This window comes from Balaenoptera musculus, chromosome 6, assembly GCF_009873245.2.
Source record: "Balaenoptera musculus isolate JJ_BM4_2016_0621 chromosome 6, mBalMus1.pri.v3, whole genome shotgun sequence".
Classification (NCBI taxonomy): domain Eukaryota; kingdom Metazoa; phylum Chordata; class Mammalia; order Artiodactyla; family Balaenopteridae; genus Balaenoptera; species Balaenoptera musculus.
Genome location: NC_045790.1, coordinates 1,401,858 through 1,426,917, shown reverse-complemented (window position 1 = coordinate 1,426,917; position 25,060 = coordinate 1,401,858). Strand labels below are relative to the sequence as shown.

At 40.1% G+C, this 25,060-nt stretch overlaps 1 protein-coding gene across 1 annotated transcript in view; it reads left to right on the top strand.

Moving 5' to 3' along the window:
• The window catches only part of LOC118897516 (probable ATP-dependent RNA helicase DDX60), an 82,498-nt gene that overhangs the window by 2,950 nt on the left and 54,488 nt on the right, over positions 1-25,060 (top strand). The window contains exons 2-13 of the mRNA XM_036856798.1: positions 2,468-2,572; positions 2,751-2,820; positions 4,110-4,299; positions 5,876-6,217; positions 8,043-8,159; positions 9,070-9,231; positions 10,562-10,720; positions 16,736-16,877; positions 17,837-17,992; positions 20,643-20,748; positions 21,200-21,315; positions 22,923-23,083. Coding sequence (XP_036712693.1) covers positions 2,569-2,572; positions 2,751-2,820; positions 4,110-4,299; positions 5,876-6,217; positions 8,043-8,159; positions 9,070-9,231; positions 10,562-10,720; positions 16,736-16,877; positions 17,837-17,992; positions 20,643-20,748; positions 21,200-21,315; positions 22,923-23,083 — 1,725 coding nt within the window. The 5' untranslated portion in view covers positions 2,468-2,568. The remainder of the gene's footprint in view (positions 1-2,467; positions 2,573-2,750; positions 2,821-4,109; positions 4,300-5,875; positions 6,218-8,042; positions 8,160-9,069; positions 9,232-10,561; positions 10,721-16,735; positions 16,878-17,836; positions 17,993-20,642; positions 20,749-21,199; positions 21,316-22,922; positions 23,084-25,060) is intronic.

Sequence of the window (25,060 nt, the reverse complement as noted above, 5' to 3'; positions counted from 1 at the left end):
TGGAGCTCTTCGGTTTTCACAGGCTGTGTCTAAGCATGGTTTTCTCTTTTGCCATTATTTCTGCTCAGTTCTTGGAAAAAAGTTTCAATCTAAAAAAGTATATTTTTCTTTAACTCTGGCCTAATATCGTTATGTTATGCTAACTATTATATCTTTGATTACTTTTAATTTATCCCCACCCCATTTTGCAATCGTACTTCTCTGTGACTGGAATTACTGTGAAATGGACTTAGAACTTGTTGATCTATCCTCCATATTTTAGTAATTTTTCTGTTTTCCATCTCTTTGATTTTCTCTTCTCTCCTCTAAGAAATTTCCTGGATTTTAACCCCTAGATCGCTAACTTGAAATTTCAGCATGCCCATTCCATTGTTCTGCGTGTTAATTATTTTTCTGAAATTGTATTTAAAATTTTTATGAGCATTTCCTTTTTTTGATTTGCTGTAGCAACCTCTTATTATTTTATTAGTTAATGTCATTGTCATTATTAGAACTGTAACTGGAGTTTTTTTTTTTTTAAGGACGGTTCTGTCCTTGAATCGTGTTTGTTCATCTGGCTTCTTATTTTTTCTTTTCTTCCCCCTTAAATGTCTAGCGATTCTAATTTTTTATACATGTTCACTCGTGGTTATTATGTTAGGTAGCTGGTTTTATTTTCCTTAGCATGTTTCTCCCTTACATGAGAGAGAACTGAGCATAATGGTTGTGGATTCTGTGTGATGTTTAGGTGAGAACGAGTGTGGGGTAAAGTTTAATATGGAAAGCTTCCTGTAGGATGTGTGAGGGTGGGGGAACAGGCCGGGAGTCCCTTACCTGTCAGATGAAGGAGGCTTTATTCTGCCAACATAGCTGTTGTTGAAAATTTGCCCAGTGTCCAGCATGCACTCATGTCCCATTAGTCATTGTTAGTCAATTTCAAAACCTGTATTATCTCTTTCAGTTTATGTGCATTATATTTTCAAGTGAAGGTGTTAAGACTTAATTTGTTTGGAGCTCACTGCTTAATACATGAACTATTAGGTATTCATTTTGTCCTAGGAGTACGATTTAAAAAAAAAAGTCCTGAGACGTTAAGCGTACTGGGAACCTCTGGGATGCTGTGATTTAACCCATCTCATCTCGTGTATCTGATACTGTCTTCCCTGATGCTGTGTCTCTCTGTCCAAGCGACTTCATCCACACCGGTGGCCTCACTTAACCATAATACTGAAATTACTCTCACACTGAGGTCTAGCCCAGACCTCGTGTTTGATCTCCAGACCCGTACTTTTAATTACTTACAGGACATATCCCACAGTAAGTCGAACCCAGGCTGACCACAAATGAACTTAGGCTCTTTCCCTGACGTTGGCCGCATCCCAAGGTTTCCAGCCCAGGGAGCAGCCTCGCCTTCCGTCCGATTGCGTCAGGTAGAATCCTAAGGGGCTCCTCTTCTCTATCCGTAGCTGATCCATTACCTCATCATGTCAAACTCACCTTCTGAGTATCTAAGATTAACATGTGCCTCAAACTACTGTCCAGCTGCACTACACGCTGCTACTACCGTTGCTCTAGAACAGTGGCTTTCTCTCCGCCTCACAGGCGGGGTCTTTGCTTCACCCCACCTAGTCTCTGTACTGGAGCCAGAGTAATCTTCCAAGATGCACAGTCAGTCACATTACTACCTGCTGAAGATCCATCCGTGGGTTTTAGGCTGACAAACGCGCGATCAGAGGCTCTGCATGACTTTGTGTTTCTGCAGCCCAGCGCAGCTGGCTTCTTCTCAGGACCCAGAACCATCCACACACTTTCCTGCCACAAGGCTTTTGCGCCAGGCGTTCTGGGTTCTCTCTGCCTGCAGTGCTACCCACCCCACCCCTTTGTTTAATTAATTCTCGTCTTATCCTTCAGAACTCAGCTCAAGCATTGCTTCTTTAGGGAAGTTGCCACTGACCTTTTGACTTTGTCGCATTTGCAACGTTCCATTGTTTGTATGATTATCTGATTGATATTTATCTTTCCTGGTAAATTTTTTTTTTTTTTAAACTTTGGGTTTATTTATTTATTTATGGCTGTGTTGGGTCTTCGTTTCTGCGCGAGGGCTTTCTCTAGTTGCGGCAACTGGGGGCCACTCTTCATCGCGGTGCGCGGGCCTCTCACTATCGCGGCCTCTCTTGTTGCGGAGCACAGGCTCCAGAAGCGCAGGCTCAGTAGTTGTGGCTCACGGGCCTAGTTGCTCCGCAGCATGTGGGATCTTCCCAGACCAGGACTCGAACCCGTGTCCCCTGCATTGGCAGGCAGATTCTCAACCACTGCGCCACCAGGGAAGCCCATTCCTGGTAAATTTTAAGTTTCGTGGGAACTGACAGCATTTTGACTTTTGTTCATTCTTGTATTCCCAGTGCCTAAAGTTTTGTTTAACACACGGTAGTCATTCAGTACTGTTTGTTGATGGAATAATTCCTTTCTAATTTTTCTTTCTTTGTAGGTCTGCCGTTTTCATTAGCATCTGCCACTTAGAGGTACCACAGTAAAGGATATTTGCTATATTTAATATTTTCCAGTTCAGGTTGGAGGCACGTGGCAAGAATGGGTAATTTTCAATTTAAAATATTTATAAATTGTAAAATAATGATTCTGCAAGTTACACAGATTTAATAGAATTAACTTTATGACTGTTTTTTCTTTCTCAAATAATTTGTAAATGATAGCTCTTTTAAAAAGAATTGATTGAAAATAATTCATTCTCTTTCTCTCTCTCTTTTTTTTAGGTTTAGAAAAGTACCAGATGCTTTTAGAGAGAATGTCACAGTTGATTTTGGATCAAATGGCAAAAGCTGAGTGAGTGTTGTAGTAATAAATCAAGAGATATAAACTTCTACATCTTATTCCCTGTGTATTGGATTGGCCTTAAAGCGATTATCTATCATCTACCGTCTGTCTATTATCTATCTATCTATCTATCTATCCATCCATCCTTCCATCTATCCATATTATCTAATCTATTTATCATTTATCTTAGTATAAGTATTATAGTATTTTATATATATATATGAGGTTGTTGAAAAGAGAACTTTTAGAGCTATTTGATGGTCAGTGGAAACAGTCTTCTCTTGCTTTATTGTCCGTGGCTGTCAATGGATCCATCGTCTTATGAAAGGATGAGATTTTTTTTTTTCCCCGTATTTGAGAGCATTTATTCAATCTTCTCGAAATCATGCTTACAATTTCCACATATTTTTTTTTAAACATCTTTATTGGAGTATAATTGCTTTACAATGGTGTGTTAGTTTCTGCTTTATAACAAAGTGAATCAGTTATACATATACATATGTCCCCATATCTCTTCCTTCTTTCATCTCCCTCCCTCCCACCCTCCCCATCCCACCCCTCTAGGTGGTCACAAAGCACCAAGCTGATCTCCCTGTGCTATGCGGCTGCTTCCCACTAGCTATCTATTTTACGTTTGGTAGTGTATATATGTCCATGCCACTCTCTCACTTTGTCCCAGCTTACCCTTCCCCCTCCCCATATCCTCAAGTCCATTCTCTAGTAAGTCTGTGTCTTTATTCTTTATTCCCGTCTTGCCCCTAGGTTCTTCATGACTTTTTTTTTTTTTTTTTTAGATTCCATATATATATGTTAGCATACGGTATTTGTTTTTCTCTTTCTTACTTACTTCACTCTGTATGACAGACTCTAGGTCCATCCACCTCACTACAAATAACTCAATTTTGTTTCTTTTTATGGCTGAGTAGTATTCCATTGTATGTATGTGCCACATCTTCTTTAGAAAAGATGAGATTGATGAAGCAGGAAGGTCTATATTCAGATATAGGTGTTCAGTCCCTGAGTCCAGCCCACATTTTGGCCTTAGATAACGTGCTCTCTTTTCGAGCCTCAGTTTCCTTCCCTGTTGAGCGGAGGTGGTGCTGATTCTTCCTGTGAAGGACACTCATGCATGCGGATGTCTTTGGCAAGTCAGTGTAGAGACCAACATGAAAGAATTACTCAGTAAATCAAGCTATTGATGATAATGATGATGAAGATAATAATGATAATAAAGCTGCTGCCTTTTGGGCCTGATTTCATCTTCGTGTAATTTTTCATTTTCACTGTTTGTGTTTTAGTTATGACAGTCTGTTCAATGATTTTGTTGAGTCTGAGTTTTTTCTGATTGATGGAGACTCACTGCTGATGACATACGTCTGTGAGAAATCCTTGCGGCCTGAACAGGGCCTGCACTTCTTCTACCTGGTTGAACGCTACCTTGTGGATCTGATTAGTAAAGGAGGACAGTTTGCCGTCGTTTTCTTCAAGGTAACGTGACAGTTGGGTTCTTTTCTATGATTTGAGAACTAAGACTACAATGACATTGTTTTATAAGTAGATTTTTTTTTCTTATTTCAAAGTGAAGTAGATCTATAAAAATTCAGCAAATTTAAAGGGAAGAACAGAAAAAAAAAGTGACCCATGATCCTATATTCAGAAATGACTGCATTGAGGATTATTATTATTATTTTTATTGGGGCATAGTTGTTTTACAATGTTGCGTTAGTTTCTACTGTACAGCAAAGTGAAGTAGAGTTCCCTCTGCTCTACAGTAGGTTCTCATTAGTTATCTATTTTATACATACCAGTGTATATATATCAATCCCAATTTCCCAGTTCTTCCCACTCCCCCCTTTCCCCCCTTGGTGTCCATACATTTGTTTCTATTTCTTTGTCTCTGTTTCTGTCTTGCAAACCGGTTCGTCTGTACCATTTTTCTAGATTCCACATATATGCGTTAATATACGATATTTGTTTTTCTCTTTCTGACTTACTTCACTCTGTATGACAGTCTCTAGGTCCATCCACGTCTCTACAAATGACCCAGTTCAAAAAGACACACGCACCCCAGTGTTCATTGCAGCACTGTTTACAATAGCCAGGTCAACCTAAATGCCCATCACAGACGAATGGAGAAAGAAGAGGTGGTACATATATACAATGGAATATTACTCAGCCATATAAAGGAATGAAATTGGGTCATTTGTAGAGGATTATTTTTTATTTGCCTTCATGGAGCTTTCCTGTGAGGACACACAGGACCCTGGAGGAGGGGGAGGGGTGTCCTCGGAAGCGGCCGAGCTGATCTCCGGGTTCTAATCTCCCAACTCCAAGTAGATCCACCTCTGTCTTCAAAACTCAACAGTTTGTTTGAGCCCAGAGGTGGATCAAACTCACCAATGCTGCTTTGTTCTTATTTGCTCTGCAGTAAATACATCCAAGGGAAGACACTTGGTCTTGTTTTTTTGAACGTGCATATAACTAATGAAATTTTAGCAGTTTCAAGTACACGTCTGTATCATACCACCTCCTCCTCCTCATTCTATCCCTAAAGGTAACCAGTGCGTTATTCTTGGAGGTTTTGGTGCATGTCTGTTCAATTCTTTTGTGATCCATATTATCGTTAGATATTTGAACATTGCTGACTGCCTGCAAGCAATGCACGAACTGTGGGCTTTTGATAAAAACCGGTGCTACTTCCGGATGACCTGGGACTGTCCCTGCAGAGTGCTCCACCCCAGCTTTCCCTGTGGGTGATTTATAGCTACCATTTGCTTTTACATATTTTTCTTTCCTTTTTCTTTTTGAAGTGAGATTGGAGAGGAGAAGAACTAGAATGGGAAGGGAAAGTGTGGGTTAAAGGGGACACGTGTATTTAAACCCAAATTGTGATTTGTGGCATGTATTTGCAAAATGACAGTCAAGGATCAAGGGTCTGTGTTCTGACTATAAAACAGAATACAACTATGTTGGAACCTATTCCTTTAATGACTTTCATGGTATGTGTTAACCAACAAAACTAGTAGACAGGTAGATGATGATTTCAAAATTGTCTGCCCCACAGGATGCTGAGCATGCGTACAGCAACATCCCTGAATTTCTTCCTCTGAGAATGGCATTAATTCTCCACCTTCAGCATAATACCGACATTGATGTTCGGACAGACTTTTCTGGGTGCTTCTCACAAGAGTGGAAAACTTTCTTGGAAGACAGTTACCCGTATTTTCTGATCGTTGCCGATGAAAGCCTGAGCCATCTACAAGTACACCTTTTCAACTTTTTAATCATTCAGTCCTGGGCAATGAAGGTCAATGCTGTGCTCTTCTCGGGCCAAGCATCTGATGTCCTTCGACTTTACGCGTACTTTATGCCGAGCAAGTACAGAAACCGGATGTTTTTCCAGAAGGTAGTTTGCACCTAAAAGACAAACTTTTAGAATTTCACGAAATTTTCTACATTTCTTGACTCAGTTTTATTTCTACCTCTTTTATGGAAATTATCATAGGTTTAACAGAGAGGTATAGAAAAATAGAAATGATAATAATAAAACAAAAATGCAGTCATTTATTGGGCAGTTGTTGTCATAACAATAGTGCTTGGTACTTCCCATGAGTCATTTTATTTAACCTTCACAGTGACCCTGTGAGGGAGGTCTTAGTGTTGTCTGTGTTGTGCAGATGATGAAATAGATACTTTAACAAATAATCTGCCCATTGTCAATTCCAAATCCAGTAATACAGCCTGGATTTGAAAAGAGGCAGCCTGACCCCAGCCCTTCTGTGCTTAAGTGTGGCATGGGGTTCCACCTCCACTTAGGAAGGCCAGACGCGCGTCCACATACTAGTGAAATGATGGTGAATATGGTAGCTTTTCATGAGAAAACAATGGAGAAAGTTGATGAAGTAGAATTTAAAAAAAAATTTAAAAAAAATTTTGGCCGTACTGCATGGCACATGGGATCTTGGTTCCCCGACCAGGGACCCAGCCTGTGCCCCCTGCATCGGAAGCATGGAGTCTTAATCACTGGACCGCCAGGGAGGTTCCTGAAATAAAATGATTTCTTAACATTAAATCATTAATAGAATTTTCAAATTATTTAGAATTTTAATCCTGTGATTTTATTATTTTGCTGTATTGGTATAATTGGTAATGACTCTATTGAACGTTTGGGAGTTCAAAAATGCTTACCAATTTTAGAAATAAATTTTGTTTCTGTCTAATTTTCACTACTTACAGTGAATTTAGAATGTGAAGACAATTCTATATATCATCAAAATGATTTTTGTGTCAGTTAACATTTTCACTTTTTTGAGTTTAGGGTCACACCCCTCGGGGCACTGGCGACATCTGGATGGTTGTCACAAAATCCAATAAGATAGTTTACTTTGCTTTCGTTAGAACTTCAGTCATTAAACTATTTCCAACTCTGGTTGCCTGCTGTGAGTAGGAACAGCCTTGTGTGTGTGGTTTTTTTTTTAGTTAAAAAAGTTATTTTTTATAGTGATAGGAGGTCCTGTAATCCGTTCATTTCATTTTTTATTCTGTTAGAGCAATTTCTGAATCTGTGTTTGAAGAGTCCCTACAAACTTCCTTACCAGTCTTTCCTCAAGAAAAACATTTTTTAATGGAGGATTTTATTTCTGGTAAAATAATTTATTTCCTAGTTTATTGAACACTCACCTTAAAGCGGTGATTTCATTGATCAATTTGAGGACTATGTGAAATGTGTATAAAAATGCCATGCATGTTGATAATGGCTGTTGCTGGATGATCATTACCTGGGGAAGGCGGTTATGCTATTCTCTCTGCGTCTGTTTGAATTTTTCTCTAATAAAATCTAGTGCATTAAATGGGTAAATTGTTTCTTTTTGAGGTATTGAAAATGTTCTAATATTAGATTATGGCAATTGTTGCGCAACTCTGTAAATTTACTGAAAGCCATTGAATTGTACCCTTAAAGTGAGTGGATTTTGTGTCATGTTAATTATACCTTCATGAAGTTGTTAAAAATAAAATGGACCTAGACAAAAATTAATTTGGCAAAGACAACCTAGTGCTCTTTGGCAGGCTTTAAAAGCATTGTTGATGATCTGTAATTACATTAGTGTATTTTTTTTTTTACTTAGGAATATATTGTAACGATAGTATCTTCAATATATGATTTTCTTTAGTTGGAAAGTAATGTGATATATTATTTATGACGATTTATGTGACTTGCCTTCGTTTTGCAGAATGAAAAGAACATTGAGAATGCTTATAAAACCCTGATTAAGCAATTGGAGAAATGTAGAGATTTAGCATTAGGACGTCTTTTTGGAAATTTAAAATGGAAAAATATGATGGAAGAGGTACTGAAACTTTTAAAAAACTTTATTTGAATGAATTGTTTAATTATTAACAAAATGCAAACATAGTTCAGAGTTCTCATATACCTCTCACCCAGCTTCCGCCCTCAGTGTTAACATCTGATGTAACCAAGGTACGTTTGTCAAACCAGGAAATTAATATCAGTATAATAATATTAACAGACAAACATATTAATAACAGACTTTAATACACCACTTTTTCTGATTATCAGAAAATTCTTCACAAATTTTATTTTTACTGGATGCCTAATATTTCTCTAATGCTGAACATTTAAATTGTTTGAAAATTGGCTTTAACAGATAACTTTGTGATGAACATCTTAGAGCATAAATCTTGGTACACATTTTGTATGACTTACCTAACCTGCATACCTAGAACTTGCATAGTCAATCAGAAAGTATCAACATACATAACGATAATCATATGTATTGCCAAATAGCTTTGCAGTAACTCTGTGCCTATCTATACTCTGATTTGCAAATATAAGAGAAATGACACGTCACATGATTTCCAGTGCTATTATCCTTAAAATATACTTTGCTAATTTGAAAGTAAAAATATGCTATCTAATTATCCTTTTTGTTACTAAAATGGTTGAACACTTTTATTAATATTTGTATTTTATGAATTACATGCTCATCTCTTATTAAAGGCTTAGATGTTTTATTGATTTATAGGAGCTCTTTACATATTTAAACTTGTAATAATTTCATTGAAATACTTATTATTTTCCCATTTTGAATTTTGTTTCTTCCTTTAAACAGAAATGTTTATAGTTTTGTGTAGTCATATCTATTTTTCTCTTCTGTATGAGTTCTTCTAGTAAGATCACTTATGATTGAAAATATTTTTCTAAATATCACGACATTTTACCATTTCCTTCTGTGACAGGCATGTGAAACTATTTCTCTGCTTAAGCAACTGTGGCCGGAAGGATCTGACATTCGGCAAGTTCTTTGTGTTACTTCGTGCTCCTTGTCTTTGAGTTTATACCATCACTTTTTAGAAAACAGATCGAAGACCACCGATGCTCAGAAAGCTAACATCCAACAGGTGTGATACGTTTACCATGAAACACCAGTGAAATTGTATTTATTTATTTGATTTTACTGAAACATCAATTGTGCTGTTAGATGGGTTGGTGTTCTACTCACAGATGTTTCCCTTAGTACATTTTTAGTCAAAGGTGTCCAACCCTCCAGAGGAAGATAAGAAAGTGGCCCTTGGTGAGAGTTTACCCCCTTATGATGTTCTGGGCTCTTACATGCCTTGTGCCATTAAATCTTCATGACAGCAGTTAAAGGGAGGTGCTGTGATTCTTACTGAGGTTCAGAGAGTCCAGGGAACATTCGTCAAACCCAAGGATGAAATACAGTGTGGATTGAAACCGGGTCTGTCTGTCTTATCCAAGCTCCACTCTGTCCACTGCCTTGTGCAAGGACCTTCCTGCTGTCCTGGCTGGACCGATGCTAAAGCCACAACTTCTGTAGGGCTGACGGAGGCCATTGAGACTCTATTGACTGTTGTGGGTTTGTTCTCCAACCAACTAGCCATCCCTGTGTGTCTGCACACGTGCACGCATGCACTCAGACACACACGTGTACACGTACTGTGTTGTTTACAACCTGAGCGCTGGGGAACTCCTGGTTGAAGATTCTTAGGAGAGAGAAACGCGGCTTGGTCTCTTTCTTTCATAGTTGCAGAAACGAACAGGGCTCATCGTCTTTCTCCTGTGTCCTTTAGGTCTGCTTGAATAGTGTCTTTGCAAAATAACGTAGATGGCTAGGCATGCCATTTTAAATGATCACAAGAGTGATACTAAAGCACTTGTGTCTCTGGGGCTTCTCATCGTTGGGCCCCGTCTGGCCCTGTGGAGGCACACTGAACAAGCCTCAGTCTGGTTCCAGTGACAGCCCTGCAAACATTGTCCCATCAGGTTAAATATGTCCACTCCTTTACCCTGTTTCCACTTGGGTACGTTTTCAGATCGTACCGGTTTCCTCACCCTGGTAGTTTCCCATATAACCTTTAAAATAGGGCGCCTGGGAGAGAAGAGACGGTGCATTTCACGTGTGGCCCCCCTGTGCAGAATCCTGTAGCTCCTGACTTCATGCGCTGCTGGGTCAGCTCATGTGAAGTTGGGCTCAACTAAGAACACAGGAAGTTGCTTTATGTAAACTGCTACTAAGCTGGCGGTTCCCTGTCCCTCTTACCCAACATGTGTGTTACGTGAAGAAAAGAACTTTCGCAAAAATGCAGAGTGAACAGCGTGAGAGCGTGTGGTTGCTGCCCACGTGGTGCGGCTGCACCTTCTCCGAGGTGCCCAGGCATCAGGCCGTGTCCTGGCCGCGGTCCTCTGACCCACCTTCTTTATTTGATGCAGGCGGAGAGGAACTGCCCCACCCTGGAGGGGGTGACAGATTGGTGTAGACTGCACTGTCTCAGCGTGGCGTTTCTCCTCCACTTACCTCTTTCCCAAAGAGCGTGTACCAGATTCATCACTTCCCACTGGATTAAGGACCTTCAGACTTTCTTAACAATGGTAAGTATACTCTTGATTAGTTTATTTTTTTGTTTCAATTGTTAGATGTAGAAAAACCACAGTGACCTTCAAAAACAGATTTGTATGGGAACAGTGGCAGCCCTTTGGCAGCTTTAACGGTGTAAGGGCCTAAATAAGTCACTTCCCAACTTCAACAACTCTGGGTGGTAAAAACCAACAGCTTGGTGTGTCTTCAGCCTGAGGGGGTGTATCGTAGCCCCCCTTCTGGTCTGTGTCAAGATCAGGATTTTGTGTCATCAACTATAAGAGATGGCTTCTGTCATGTTCTGTTCTTGAGCGCAGTTGAAGAAATCAGTGTAATAGTTGATTATCTTCGCCTATTCTAGACGACATTTAGAGGAAATCTGTAGACTTTAAAAAAATAGCAAAAGCAAAAGAAAATCTTACCCAGAGGCCCACCACTCAAGTCAATTCTGGTAACTGTTAATATTTTGGTTTATTCTGTTTTAAATGCGTAGACCTTTTTTCTGTTATTTGTTATTGTTTCTAACCCTGGAATTATATATATATAATTTTTTCTTTTCACATATTTTTCTATTTTCTTCCACACTCTTGGTTAGTTCATTTTGTAGTGGCTGCTGGCTACTTTTTAATGGGTGTCCCATGCTTGATTATTCATTCCTCATTATGGGATATTAAGAGAGTTTTGGTTGTACTATAAATGCTGCTGTTCTCCGGGTTCTGTGTGTGTAGGCTTTTGCCTTTAACGTGGGGACTCCATGCCCAGAAATGGGATTAGTGGATCAATTTAAATGGACATTGTTTAAGGATCTTGATACTTACAGTCAGAATGTTCAAGGAAAGTGCTTTAGAACCAATCAGTTAGGAAGCCAGTCCACAAATATTTATTTAATGCGCGTGCATCGTGTGGATCACATGAAAAGAAGGTGTTCACCCAGCCCACCCAGCACTTTCACAGAGCTTCATCTTGCAGGGAGACAGATAAGGAATTTTTAAAACTACTCCTGCAGGATAGAAACTGCAGGACGCTTTAGAATCTGATAACACAAAGACTGAACTCAATCTGAAAAGGATGACTTCTCTTAAGAAATGAAGAGAAGTTAAGTAACCCAAGTCTATGAGTAGGAGTTAGCAAGCTGGAGGGAGGCTGCACGCCAGATTCTAGGAGGTAAAGCAGCCTGTGTGATCGTGCTGAGGATGGTGTGACCGAGTGCCACTGGACTAGAGAGAACACAGGAAAGGGACAAAGTGGAAGGGACGGGTCAGAGGCAGACCCCGTGGCCCCTGCAGGTGCTCTTAGGAGGGTGGAGACGTAACCTGATGACAAGCACAGTGAGAGGCAGCTGGATGGTCTCTAGCAGGTCAGTGGCGCTTTCATTTCAAAACAAGTGTCTCAGGTTCAGTGCGGAGGGCGCATCAGAGAGGTGAAACGTGGACTTGGGAGGCCAGTTAGGTGACTGTCACCTCCGTGCCTGTAAGTGGTGCTGATGTTGGGGACAAGGGCATGGGCAGAGGGCTGGGCAGTCGATCATGATTTGAGGTGTGGGGCTGACAGGTTTAGTGAGTGAGCGGTGGGGGCAGGGAGGAGTCGGAGGACAGTCTCCTCTTGAGCCTCCGGGGGGAGGGGAGGGTGCCATGGTCCACGGGATACGGGTGGAGGCCGCCGTGTGTTCAGTTTTGGAAAGAGTGCGTTTGAGGGTCCAAGGACATACGCAGATGGAGGTACCAGGTGCGCTGTGTTAATACTGGTTTGGAGCTCAGCAGAGCGGGGTGAGTTGGAGGTAAAGACTGGGAGTCATCAGCCCACGGATGTTCATGTAGTGGACGAAATTATGTTGGGAGAGAGATGAGAAGAGGGCCCGGGGCAGAGACCCGAGAAAGTCCAACATGCAGTGGTCCCGCATAGGCTGAGGTGCTGGGAAGGAGCTGCTGAAAGGGACGGAGAGGAGAGAGGGGAACGGATGGTTCTGAGAGACAGGAACCGCGTCTCCCAATGTGGGCGTGGCTAATAGGATCAGGTGTGTTGAGAGCTGTAGGGGGTCCAGGACTGAGCACAGTCTACTGGGTTCAAGGGCACAGGGCTCACTGCTGATGGGAATCAAGAGGCAGGGGAGCAGAGTGATGGGGGGAAAAGTCAGTGTCAGTGATTCACAGGTGAGTGGGAGGGAAAACAACGGTGGAGAGGACTTTCTGTGCAAGAGGATGAGAATAAGGGAACGCAAAGGGCAGAGCTGGCACCTGGGTCAACTGAGAGTGCCTTGCAGCTCTGTTCACAACAGCCAAGACACAGAATCAACCTAAATGTCCATCAACAGAGGAATGGACAAAGAAGATGTGGCACATACATGCAATGGAATATTACTCAGCCATTAAAAAGAATGAAATAATGTTATTTGCGGCAACATGGATGGACCTAGAGATTGTCATACTGAGTGAAGTAAGTCAGACAGAGAGAGACAAATACCATATGATATCACTTATATGTGGAATCTAAAAAAGATGGTACAAATGAACTTATTTACAAAACAGAAACAGACTCACAGACATAGAAGACAATCCTATGGTTACCAGGGTGTGTAAGGGGGGAGGGATAAATTGGGAGATTGGGATTGACATATACACACTACTCTGTATAAAATAGATAACTAACAAGGACCTCTGTGTAGCACAGAGAACTCTACCCAATATTCTGTAATGACGTATTCAGGAAAAGAATCTAAGAAAGAGTGGATATAGGTATATGTATAACTGAATCACTTTGCTGTACACCTGAAACTAACACAACATAGTAAATCAACTATACTCCAATATAAAATAAAAATTAAAAAAAGAGTGCTTTTAAAATGACAGATGGAGCATGTCTAAATGCTGATCGTGGAAACTAAGAGAGGACAGGATGAAAATACAGGGACAGTGGGGGGAGAGGGGAGGGGGTGTGGAGGATACCCTTCTATGGAGGGAGGGGTATGGCCGTTCTTACAGGAGAGAGTGAAGAAAGAATGGGACAGAGTGGCCGTGACGGAGGTTGTAGGGTCTGTTTACAGGTCCTGCTTGCTGGTGTGAGTTTTCTCTGTGAAGCAGGGACAAAGTCATGTGCTCAAAGTCATGGCGAGGAAGCAAGCCCGGAAGTTTAAGGACAGTGAAATATGTGGGAAGTATTTACTGGAGGTGGGGAAGAGTAAGCTCTACTGAGAAAGACACACCACTCTGTCCTGCCTGGAACTTTGGAGGCTTCCCCTGACGTATTTGACAAAAGAATTACAGTGGCACCCGTATGTGTTATCATATACTTTTCTGTGTCCGGTGGGTCTTAACCACATGGCCGTAGGCACAAGGAGGCCAGCTGATGGGATGATATGTACAGAAAGGAACAAGAGAGTTTAGGCGGGGAGGACGCCCTTGGTGGATTTGTACCATTTTATGGAAAAGAAGACAGGAAAACAGGTTTTCGTATCTTTGCAAGGGGGTGGTGCAAATGCTGGGCTAGGAAACAAAGCACCAGAGACAAGCTACAAGGACCCTGTCGTGCAGGGAGAGAAGAGAGGAGCTGCTGACCGGGGGGCCTGGGTGATCCGTAAAGGAGTGTGACGGCCATTACACGGGGCTGGAAGGATGGGCCGGCGGTGGGCGTGAGGAGCCCCTCTTCGGGGCTTGGCAGGCGGATGGACTGTCGTTCCCTGGCCTGTCCCTCCCTCTCCTTTACTTCCCACCTTACTGGAAATGCCTGCCACTCTCTGCCTGAAGGTTTGATCTTCCGGGTCTGAAATGCTGGGGTGTAATGCCCCACCGACGGCAGGTGAGGGCTGGGTGCAGGAGACCCCAGCTTCCTTACACGTCGGGGCAGGTAACCCTGAAATGTGCTCTGTGCTCTCCGAATGCCCCGGTGGAATTAAGCTCTGGTTGTCCACAGGGGTCATGGGTTGGAAAACATGTTCCTCATTGGTTTTCTTTTCTTTCCCGTCTCACTTCTGCATCCCCTGACGGGCGCCTCTTGAGAGCAGTCACAAATTAATGCTTTTCCTTGAAGTTGAGGCTCGGGGTCTGCTTCATGGGGGAGCCCAAACCAAGGCAAGGACGGAGAGCAGGTCCTGGTGATGACGGTCACGGGTATGTCGCGGAGAATGTGACCTGGGTCAGAGGGGGGAGGGGCGTCACTGGATACAAGACGTTCAAGAAGTGTCAATGGCATCGTCCTCTTGGAGGCTGAAGTTATCTGTGGTGCTGGTGAAACTGTGCGCCAGGCAGGGAAGTCATCGTTATTCGGGGACGTGGAGGAGCTAGGAGCATGGTGAGGAGGGGCTTCCAGATGGAGCAGACAGACGGAAGGCAGGCTTTTGGGCCGGGGCAGGAGGATATGTTGGAAGTGACGAGGACACGCCCTCTTCTCCCTCCTGTGGTCAAGCCGTGCGTGCAGCCAGGTTGCAGGGGCGGTGCCTGCTCATCGGGAAAGGCTGCGATCCGCACTGTGGTCCCCTCTTCCTCACTTTTCCTTCCTCAGCAGACAGGTGTGTCAGAACCACACAGAAAGGAATTATTCAGGGCTTATTCGCCTTTTTGTTCTGGGGCCCCTATGGCTATCTGATGAATGCTATGGCCCCTTCCTCAGAATAATATAAATGCCTAAAATAAGGTTCTTAGGGTTACAGGGAAATCAGTTATGGTGAAATACCCTTATCAAAATACTATAACTGCATCGTTTGTGATATAGTAACACATGTGCTTCTTTGTTACTACATTAGATAATCAGATAAATACCGTACTTTCAATGGATGGTGAGTGTCAACAATACCTCGATATGTTTGCAGTGCTTATAATGAAAACATCTGTGATCCCTACTGGTGCCCAATCCCAGCTACCGCTTGGGAGTGACGGTATTTTGTCTGGGTTTGCAATGGAAGAAAATACAAATTTTGCCACAGGTTAGCAAAAATAAAAATGTAATTTTCTGACCCAAGTTCACGGACTCCCCGAATTCTATCAGGTGAAAAACGTCTGTGAAAACCTCTTTTCTGCACTACCTCTCCCTCATAAGCCTGGCCTCCAGCTAGACTGGCAGGTGCCCTTACTTTGGGGATTGGAAAAACAAAAGCCAAATTCCTGGCTTTTAAAATAATAATACATGGGAACATATGTATATGTATAACTGATTCACTTTGTTATAAAGCAGAAACTAACACACAATTGTAAAGCAATTATACTCCAATAAAGATGTTAAAAAAATAAAAATAATAATAATAATAAAATAAAATAATAATACAGTAAGTCCCCTACATACAAACCTTCAAGTTTCGAACTTTCAAAGGTGTGAATGTGTGTTCGCATGTCCAGTCACATAAGTTAGTTCATGTGTCTGGCATGCATTGTCCTGTGCGTGGTTCCTCTACAAGTGGTTGTGCTTTTGTGCACTTTACTATCCTGTAAAGTACTGTCCTGCGTTCCACTTCTATTGGATAACGCTGAGTTAAAGTTCCACATCCATATAGATAAAGAGATTATTCACGTTTGGAGAGCCTGGGTGAGCTATCGTGTGTGGAGCAGAGAAGCCTCCGTTTTTCCCTCTCAGCCCAACTCCCCAAACTCGAACGCTGCCTAAAGGAAGGACCAGGTTTGTGCGCTGAGGTTGCTTGAGTCGCGTCTGCCCTGAACAATCAAATGCCCTTGTTTTAAATGCTCTTTTGACCCGAAAGTAACATTGGAAGCATTAAACCCCGAGGAAAGAACAGAGGCACATTTGAAAGCAGAAGTATTTCTGTAGTCCCGTATCTGTGGGAGAAAAGTTGTAAGAGTCAAGTACGGATTTCTGTGATTGGGAATAAGGACTATGCCGAATCATTCTTGGTCAGCCTGATTTTATTTTAATCTTTCAAGGTGTGACACGTTCATTATGACCCAGCCTGGAAGGGCTCACATCCGTAAGAATGGGAAGAGCCCAGCCCACTTGCCTTTCAGTTGGATTATTGAGATGTTTGAAGTAGTCTAGGTTCTTGCTAATATAAAAATTGTCACTAACTTGGTTTTTATTTCCAATTTCAGAAAAAGTGGTGTGAATACTTCATCCTAAGTAATATAGACGTTTTTGAATCTTGGAATCTGAATTTAACTCACCTTTCCGACTTAAGTGATGAGCTTTTATTGAAGAATATAGCATTTTACTATGAAAATGAAAGTGTTCAAGGTACCACCCTAGTATGTTATAACAATTATGCCTTTACCTAGAAATAAACATTATAAAGGATTTAAAGCTTCAAAATTCTTTTCCTATACTTGCAACATATAGCAGTCATTTTCTTTCAGATATTTGTTTATGCATGTGTATAAGTGTTACTTAGTTGCAATCAGAGTGAATGTTGTATTTTAAAATATTTTTAACTTAATATTACTCCACAAGTATTTTTGGAAAAAATACATCTTTGGGAACTTGGCATTTCTAGATAATTTTAACAGGTGAATTTTTCAGTTAAATATATGCAGAACATTTTTCAGAATATTTACTCTAATTAATGTAATCATGTACTACTATTAGATATTTAGGGAATTTTAAGTTTTTCCAAAGATAAAGCTGATTTATATATTTATTGTATATAATTAATTTTTCTTTCTTTGAATAATTTTATTAGAAGAAATCTTCTGCTGTTTATTCGTAGTCAAAGAAAAATAAAAGACATTTTAAGAGAACTATAACTGATTGAGCATTATTGAAGCTTCTTTGACCTCTAAGATTTGGTTCCTACATATTGCAAGTGTTAGAATGAGTTAGCTACAAATAAATTTAGCAATCCTCTACAAACTTTCTCATTTTTGAAAAATCAGTTTTATTCTGTTTTATTGATTATGAAGTTATGTGTGACATAACATTTTTTATTACCTTGAAGAATAGTTAGATATTCACCATCTGTTATTGTTAGTTAAGACAGTTATAATGTTAATAGTTATCAAATAGGGAAACAGGATAAACTTTAAAGTCTCCAGTCCCACAGTCAACACTAGGGACCGTTTGGCTCTAGGTTCAGTGTGACACTCACAGAAAATTTCACTGTTTGACAAGTATTTCAGAGCTCTGTGAATTTAGTCAAAATGTGTGCTTCTGTGTATGTGTGAATGACTTTCAGTGTTTACTACTTTGAACTCATGTAGGGCTACATTTGAGTTTGGGAAATGTCATTATGAAAGATTATGAACATCTCTGGGATACTGTATCAAAGTTGGTCACAAAGTTTGATGTTGGAAAGCCATTTCCTCTGAGAACAAAACAATTTCCTTTTCTTAAAAAGGATCCATCACCAATCAAAGGTAATAAATCTCTAAATTAATTTGAAATAAAAGCATCATTCCTCTGAAAATGTTTTGAAAGCACCAGTAACTAAATGTTGCAAGTATAAATAATTTTCGGGTACTATGCATTTAAAATGACCTATATTGTCATATCCTTGGGGGCGATAATACTTTGAGTATAATTTTGAACAGTGATATGTTTTCCTTGTAACTAATGTTGTTGCCAATTTTTAAGAAAGCCAGATATATGTGACTTCCATTTCTATCAATCTGGAAGTGTAGATCAAGTGAAAAATCTCTTGTGCGTAATGATGGAAATGTTAGATAAGAGACCAAACATCTTTTTACAAAATCGTAAGCAAGCTCAAAACAATAGGAGGGAAATTTCAGGAGCCAAACATGAAGGGAGAGACTGATCTCTGGGTCACTCTGAGAATTTCTAATTGTAGGTCTGCCCTCCTAAGAATCTGGGTTTCAGTGTACTCAGTCAGCAGAGTCAAGACAACTCTAAGCTGGAAAATAACCTTAAAGCGATCAAAGGAATCTGGCGTGTTCTCTGTAGAGGAACGTCATCATATACCCTGGTTTTACAGGGCTTCTCTGCCACATATGAGTGCACATGCAAATTTATAAACAGCAGAGAAATAAGCCCCCAGACAAACAGTAAGCTGCAAAACTAGAACTCTTAAGTATTTCAGATTTTGTAATTACCAAAAGTAGAATATACTATATGTGTGTTTAAAAATGTTTGAAGGAGTAAAATATGAAATTTGAAACATGAAAAAATAACAAAATGATAGAAAACATCTTCACATTTTAAAATAAAGTTGTAGAAATGAAAAGACTGTCAATGGATAGGTTCAAAAGCTGATTGGATTTGGCTAAAGCAAGAATTTGTGAGCTAGAAATAGATCAAAAGAACTACAGGTACAGTAGCGACGAACACATTACATACCTTAAATTTACACAGGTATACATGTCAATTATATCTCAAGCTGGAGAAATTTTAAAAGAACTGAAAAACAAACAAAAGAAATAGAAAAAAATGATAAAATACATGTTAAAAGACATGGAAGACAGAATGAAGCTGTCTAACCTTTCATTCATTTGGAGATTTGGAAGGAGAGGCCAAGCCACTGTAGATTGGGCCGTATTTGACGAGACCATGGCTGGCATTTGCCTGGATGATGAAAGACAGGGATATGCACACTCAGGGTGTATGATGAGTCTCGAGTGGGACAAAGCAAACATACGCACATGCACACACACAAATACACACTAGGCACGATGCAGTGGGATTAGAGAATGTAAAAAATAAATATCTTAAAAGGACCAGAGTTACTTACAAAGGAATAAAAATTAGTCTCTAATAATAGACTTTCCCAAATATCATGATAGAAGTCAGAACATAATGAAATCATATGTTATTCTTAAAATACAGTTTAAGAAATGAGTAGCATGGACATTTTTCAAAATACAAACACTGATATATCCATCATCCTGTCATCACTGGAGACATTTCTATATCATGAATTTCAGGAAGAATAAAATGACTCCAGATGGAAAGTGACAAAGAAAGCTAAGGGGGGTTGGGAATGTATTGATACAAGTGTATTTTTCAGAGTACAGGGGAAGAATATATATCCCCTTTCATTATGTCAGGATGAGTTCCACCAGACAAAGACGCTTGAGAGCAAGGAGTTTATTGGTCCCAGGAAGATCAAATAAGGGAGTGCTTAGGTAATACCAGGAAGAAAACACAGTCAGTGCAGGGTGTGTTAATGAGTAGGTTTCCATGTGGACAACTACAGGTAAATTTTACTGGTAATCCTAGAACTGCGTGCAAACCACTTCGGAGATGTCTTACCCAAAGAGCAAGGTAGCTGGGGTATTTACCTTGTGACTTTCGTCAAGTCTCGGGGGGCATGAAATCCTTAGAACTCTGGCTGCACCCAAGGCTGTAAGAAGAAAGTGCTCAGGGAGAGTTGTAGGGACTCATAGGAAGGTTTCAGGCAAACGCAGGAACAGTGAACGTCAAGGAAATAACGAGCAGAGCAATTGCAGCTCACATAGAATTATGAACCAGACACTGGATAAAGGGGCATTTGTTAGCCAGCTATTGTATATACGATCAATATGTGACGTGTGATATCCATCTATCATATGTAGGTGTACATGGACATAACATCAAGGAGGATGTAAGAGAAGACTAATGATATCACATAATTTCATTGACATCTGTATTTTCCCCCTACTTTTTTATTTTATAAAAGTATATATGTAAGAGATTCCTGAGTGAGACTTCCATATTTAAATTCCTTGTCTCATAATAGGAAATAAGAAAAGGAACAAACGTTTGAAATAGGAAACATAGGTGTTTTTCTGTCTGTCAGTGTATCTGTTCATCCATCCATCCATCCATCCGTCTATCTATCCTTCTATCTACCTACCTACATGCCTAAATGCTGCCTATTTCTTTATATTCTGCTGTGTTCCAGAATGTTTTAATGTGGAAAATGGCTTTATGGGAAGGGCTGGAATTGATTAATGTAAATAAATAAGATCAATGAAACATGATGTTTTTTTAAATGTGAAATTTTAGAAAATGATGTGTAACATTGCTGTATGAAAGTTTTACATTTGACCTTGTCTTACTACTTTTTTACAGATACCTCCAAGGAAAAGATGGCTAATTTGGGTTTTATTCCAGTGTCATGTCAGGTGGTTGATAAGTTTGCTGGGGACATTTTGAAAGATTTGCCTTTCCTAACGAGGTATGGGGGCCACTGGGTGGAATGGATGAATTACTCATTAAAGCTTTTACAAAGTTCCACAGATTATTTATAAAGAGGTTATATTAGATGTAACATGTGTTTGTAACACATAATGAGTTTAGTTTCAAATTTACCAATGTCTTGTGATCATAACTAGCTTAAAAATCAACATAGTTTTAACCTAAGAGTAAAATCATTCCAGCTGTGTGTTTGTAATTAATGAATGAGTGGATGAATATTTGTTGATGTCGATGGCACGAGATATGGGGTGGATTCTGGGTTCTGAAGCCCCAATAAACTGCTCTTTGGATTCTACCACCCACATTATATCTCGGAAGGAGGAAAGGTGGCTATGATTTTTTTTTTAAATTATTAAAAAATGAGATCTATGCTGTGCTATATTTGGAGGCATGCAATTTAAAATGTGCCTATATTTCTTTTCATCTCATAGCGATGATCCTATTGTAACTTCACTGGTCAAGCAGAAAGAATTTGATGAGCTCGTGCACTGGCATTCCCACAAACCCCTTAGTGATGATTATGACAGGACAAGGGGTCAATTTGATGGTGAGTCCTGCGATTCTGGTGAAATACCTTAAAATCTATTTCACTCTCTGCCTTTTATGTTACAATGAAAAATTTTTCTATTTCTTGAATAACAATAATGTACAAGATATGTAGATATATGTCAGTAAAGAGGGTGAGGAAAGAGCCCCACTTTGCTGACAGTCACGTGTACACAGGCACACAGCTGTCTTAGGAGCAAGTGCACAGAGATGGCATTTGTCCCACAAAAGTTAGAAGCTGTTTTAAGCTAAGACAGTTTATAGTTTAAGACATCTGTGTGCTCCTTAATGGCAGAAATATTGAGGCTATAGGCTTTCAAGCAGTTGCAGCTGCTTTCACGTCACCCATAACAAGGGCAGCAGTTTACCCACCTTCACGCTCAGGATGGAGGCCGTGGCACCACTGAGAGCAAGTCAGCCGAGACTGACTTAGGGACCCTTCTCCCCGGCTCATCCCTTGTCTTCTTTTGTCTACCCCATGCTCACCCCCACCCTTCTTCCAGTGGACAGAACTTACCTTCAGAAGAATCTAAGAGTGGACCTAGTAAGGATGTTCCCACGAAACACTTCCCAGCCTGCTGTTATAAACAACTACTAATATCCTGAAAAATACAAGGGAGTTTTTAGATTAATCATTAACATCCTTCAGAGCCGTTTGATTTACATATGTAGATACAGATATAGAAAAATCAGCCTGCTTAACTAGGCCCTTGAAGTGAGTGCTGTAGTTTTCTCTGGGGATGGGAGTAAGTCAGACCTTGAGTGTTGGGATTTCCTATGTCATTGGATTTTTCCACAGTGAGTCTTTCTGAGCTGCCAAGTTCTTGGCTCTGTGGCCATGGTCTGGAGTAAGGATTTTTCTGTCAAGTGATACAAGAAGCCATGATACCCTAGATGGATATCTTCCTGATTTGGCCTTGACCTTCCCCCTTCTTTTTTTTTTTTTAAATTTATTTATTTATTTATATTTTTGGCCACGTTGGGTCTTAGTTGCTGTGCGCGGGCTTTCTCTAGTTGCGGCGAGCGGGGGCTACTCTTCGTTGTGGTGCATGGGCTTCTCACTGCGGTGGCTTCTCTTGTTGCAGAGCGCGGGCTTCAGTAGCTGTGGCACGTGGACTCAGTAGTTGTGGCTCGCGGGCTCTAGAGCGCAGGCTCAGTAGTTGTGGTGCACGGGCTTAGTTGCTCCACAGCATGTGGGATCTTCCCAGACCAGGCCTCGAACCCATGTCCCCTGCATTGGCAGTGGATTCTCAACCACTGCACCACCAGGGAAGCCCTACCTTCCCCCTTCTTAACTTCATTCACAGGGCACAGAACAGAAGTAATGCCCAGAATCTGTCATTCTTTGTAGCATCCTGATATTTGCTTTGAGAAGTGTACAGTGAAAGGGTGTTTTGTCGCTTGCATCCTTCAAATAAAGTAAGGAATCATTCTGTGGACAAGAGATAGTGTGATTTAAGATTCCTTCTTTAACAAAAGTCATCAGCCTAAGTTACTGTTCCAAACTAAAAAGAAAAGTGCACGTGTGTGTGGGATGGTGTGAAGGATTAGTGAGAACGCTGTTGAAAATATGTAGTAGTGTTGCATTTTAAGTCTTTTCTTTTCCAGAAAAATCTAGAGATCCTCGTCACCTTAGATCTTTGCAAATGTATCATCGTTTTCAACGATTTTATGGGGGGTCATTAGAATCAGTCTCTTCTAAATTTGTTGTACCTCAAGCTATCAAGCCAAAGAAGAATTTCTGTGAACCCAAGAGCAAAAAGATACAGGTAGGTTATATTCATTCTATCAAATTTTTTTTTACTTTTCATTGTCCTTCTTTATTGTTATTTGTTCAATCCCTTTGATAGTTGCTTTCCATGCTACGTTTTTAGAAAAGTAAAGGGATGGGAAAGATACTCCATGCAAATGGAAACCAAAAGAAAGCAGGGGTAGCTATACTTATACCTTAGAAAATAGACTTTAATACAAAGACTGTAATAAGGGAGATAGAAGGTCATTATATAATGATAAAGCTGAAAACCTGAAAGCTTTTTCTCTAAGATCAGGAACAAGACAAGGATGCCCAGTCTCACCACTTGTATTCAACATAGTATTGGAAGTTTTAGCCAGAGCAGTTAGGCAAGTAAAAGAAATAAAAGGCATCCACATTGGAAAGGAAGAAGTAACACTGCCTGTTTGCAGATGACATTATATTATATAAAAACCCCACCAAAAAACTGTTAGAACTAATAAATGAATTCAGTAAAGTCACAGGATACAAAATCAATACACAAAAATCTGTTGTGTTTCTATACACTAATGATGAACTATCAGAAGCAGAAATTAAGAAAACAATCCCAATTACAATTGCATCAAAGAGAATAAAATACCTAGGAATAAATTTAACCAGGGAGGTTACAGTATGTTGAAAACTACAAGACAGTGATGAAAGAAATTGAAGAGGATACAAATAAATGGAAAGATATTCTGTGCTCATGAATTGGAAGAAAGAGTATTGTTAAAATGTCTTTACTGCCCAGTGCAATCTATAGATTTAATGCAATCCCTATCAAAATTCCAATGGCATTTTCCACAGAAATAGAACAAACAATCCTAAAATTTGTATGGAGGCATAAAACACCCTGAATAGCCAAAACAATCTTCAGGAAAAAGAACAAATCTACAGGCATCACACTCCCTGATATCAAGCTATATTACAAAGTTATAGTAATCAAAACAGTATGGTATTGGCATAAAAACAGGTACATGGGTCAATGGAACAGAATAGAGAGCCCAGAAATAAACTCAAGCATATATGGTCAATTAATTTATGACAAAGGAGGTAAGAATATACAATGGAGAAAAGACAACCTCTTCAATAAATGCTGTTGGGAAACCTGGACAGCTACATGCAAAAGAATGAGGCTTGGAACCCTGTCTTATACTATACACAAGAATTAACTCAAAATGGATCAAAGACTTCACGACCTGAAACTGTAAAAGTCCTAGAAGAAAGCATAAGCTGTAAGCTCCTTAGCATTGGTCTTGGTGATGATTTTTTGGATTTGACACCAAAGGCAAGGGTAACAAAAGCAAAAATAGACAAGTGAGACTGTATCAAACTAAGAAGATTCTTCACAGCAGAGGAAACCATCAAAAAAACGAAAAGGCAACTAACTACAGAATGGGAGAAAATATTTGCATATCATATATCTGATAAGGGGTTAATATCTAAAATATACAAAAAACTCATACAACTCAATAACAAAAAATAGAACAATCTGATTAAAAAATGGGCAGAGTAACTAAATGGATATTTTTCCAAAGAAGACATGCAGATGGCTAACAGGCACATGAGAAGATGCTCAACATCACTAATCATAGGGGAAATCAAATCAAAACCACAATGAGATATTGCCTCACACCTGTCAGAATGGCCATCATCAAAAGGGCAAGAAACAACAAGTGTTGGCCAGGATGTGGAGAAAAGGGAGCCCTTGTGCACTGTTGGTGGGAATGTAAATTGGTGCAGCCACTATGGAAAATAGTATATTTCCTCCAAATATTACAAACAAAACTACTATATAGTCCTGCATTCCCATTTCTGGTATTTATCCCAGAAAAGAAAACAGGATGTAGAAGAGATCTCTGCACTCCCATGTTCATTACAGCATTATTCACAGCAGTCACGATACGGAAACAATGTAAGCGTCCAACAAGGGATGAATGGATAAAGAAGATGTGGTCTATATATATATTGGAAT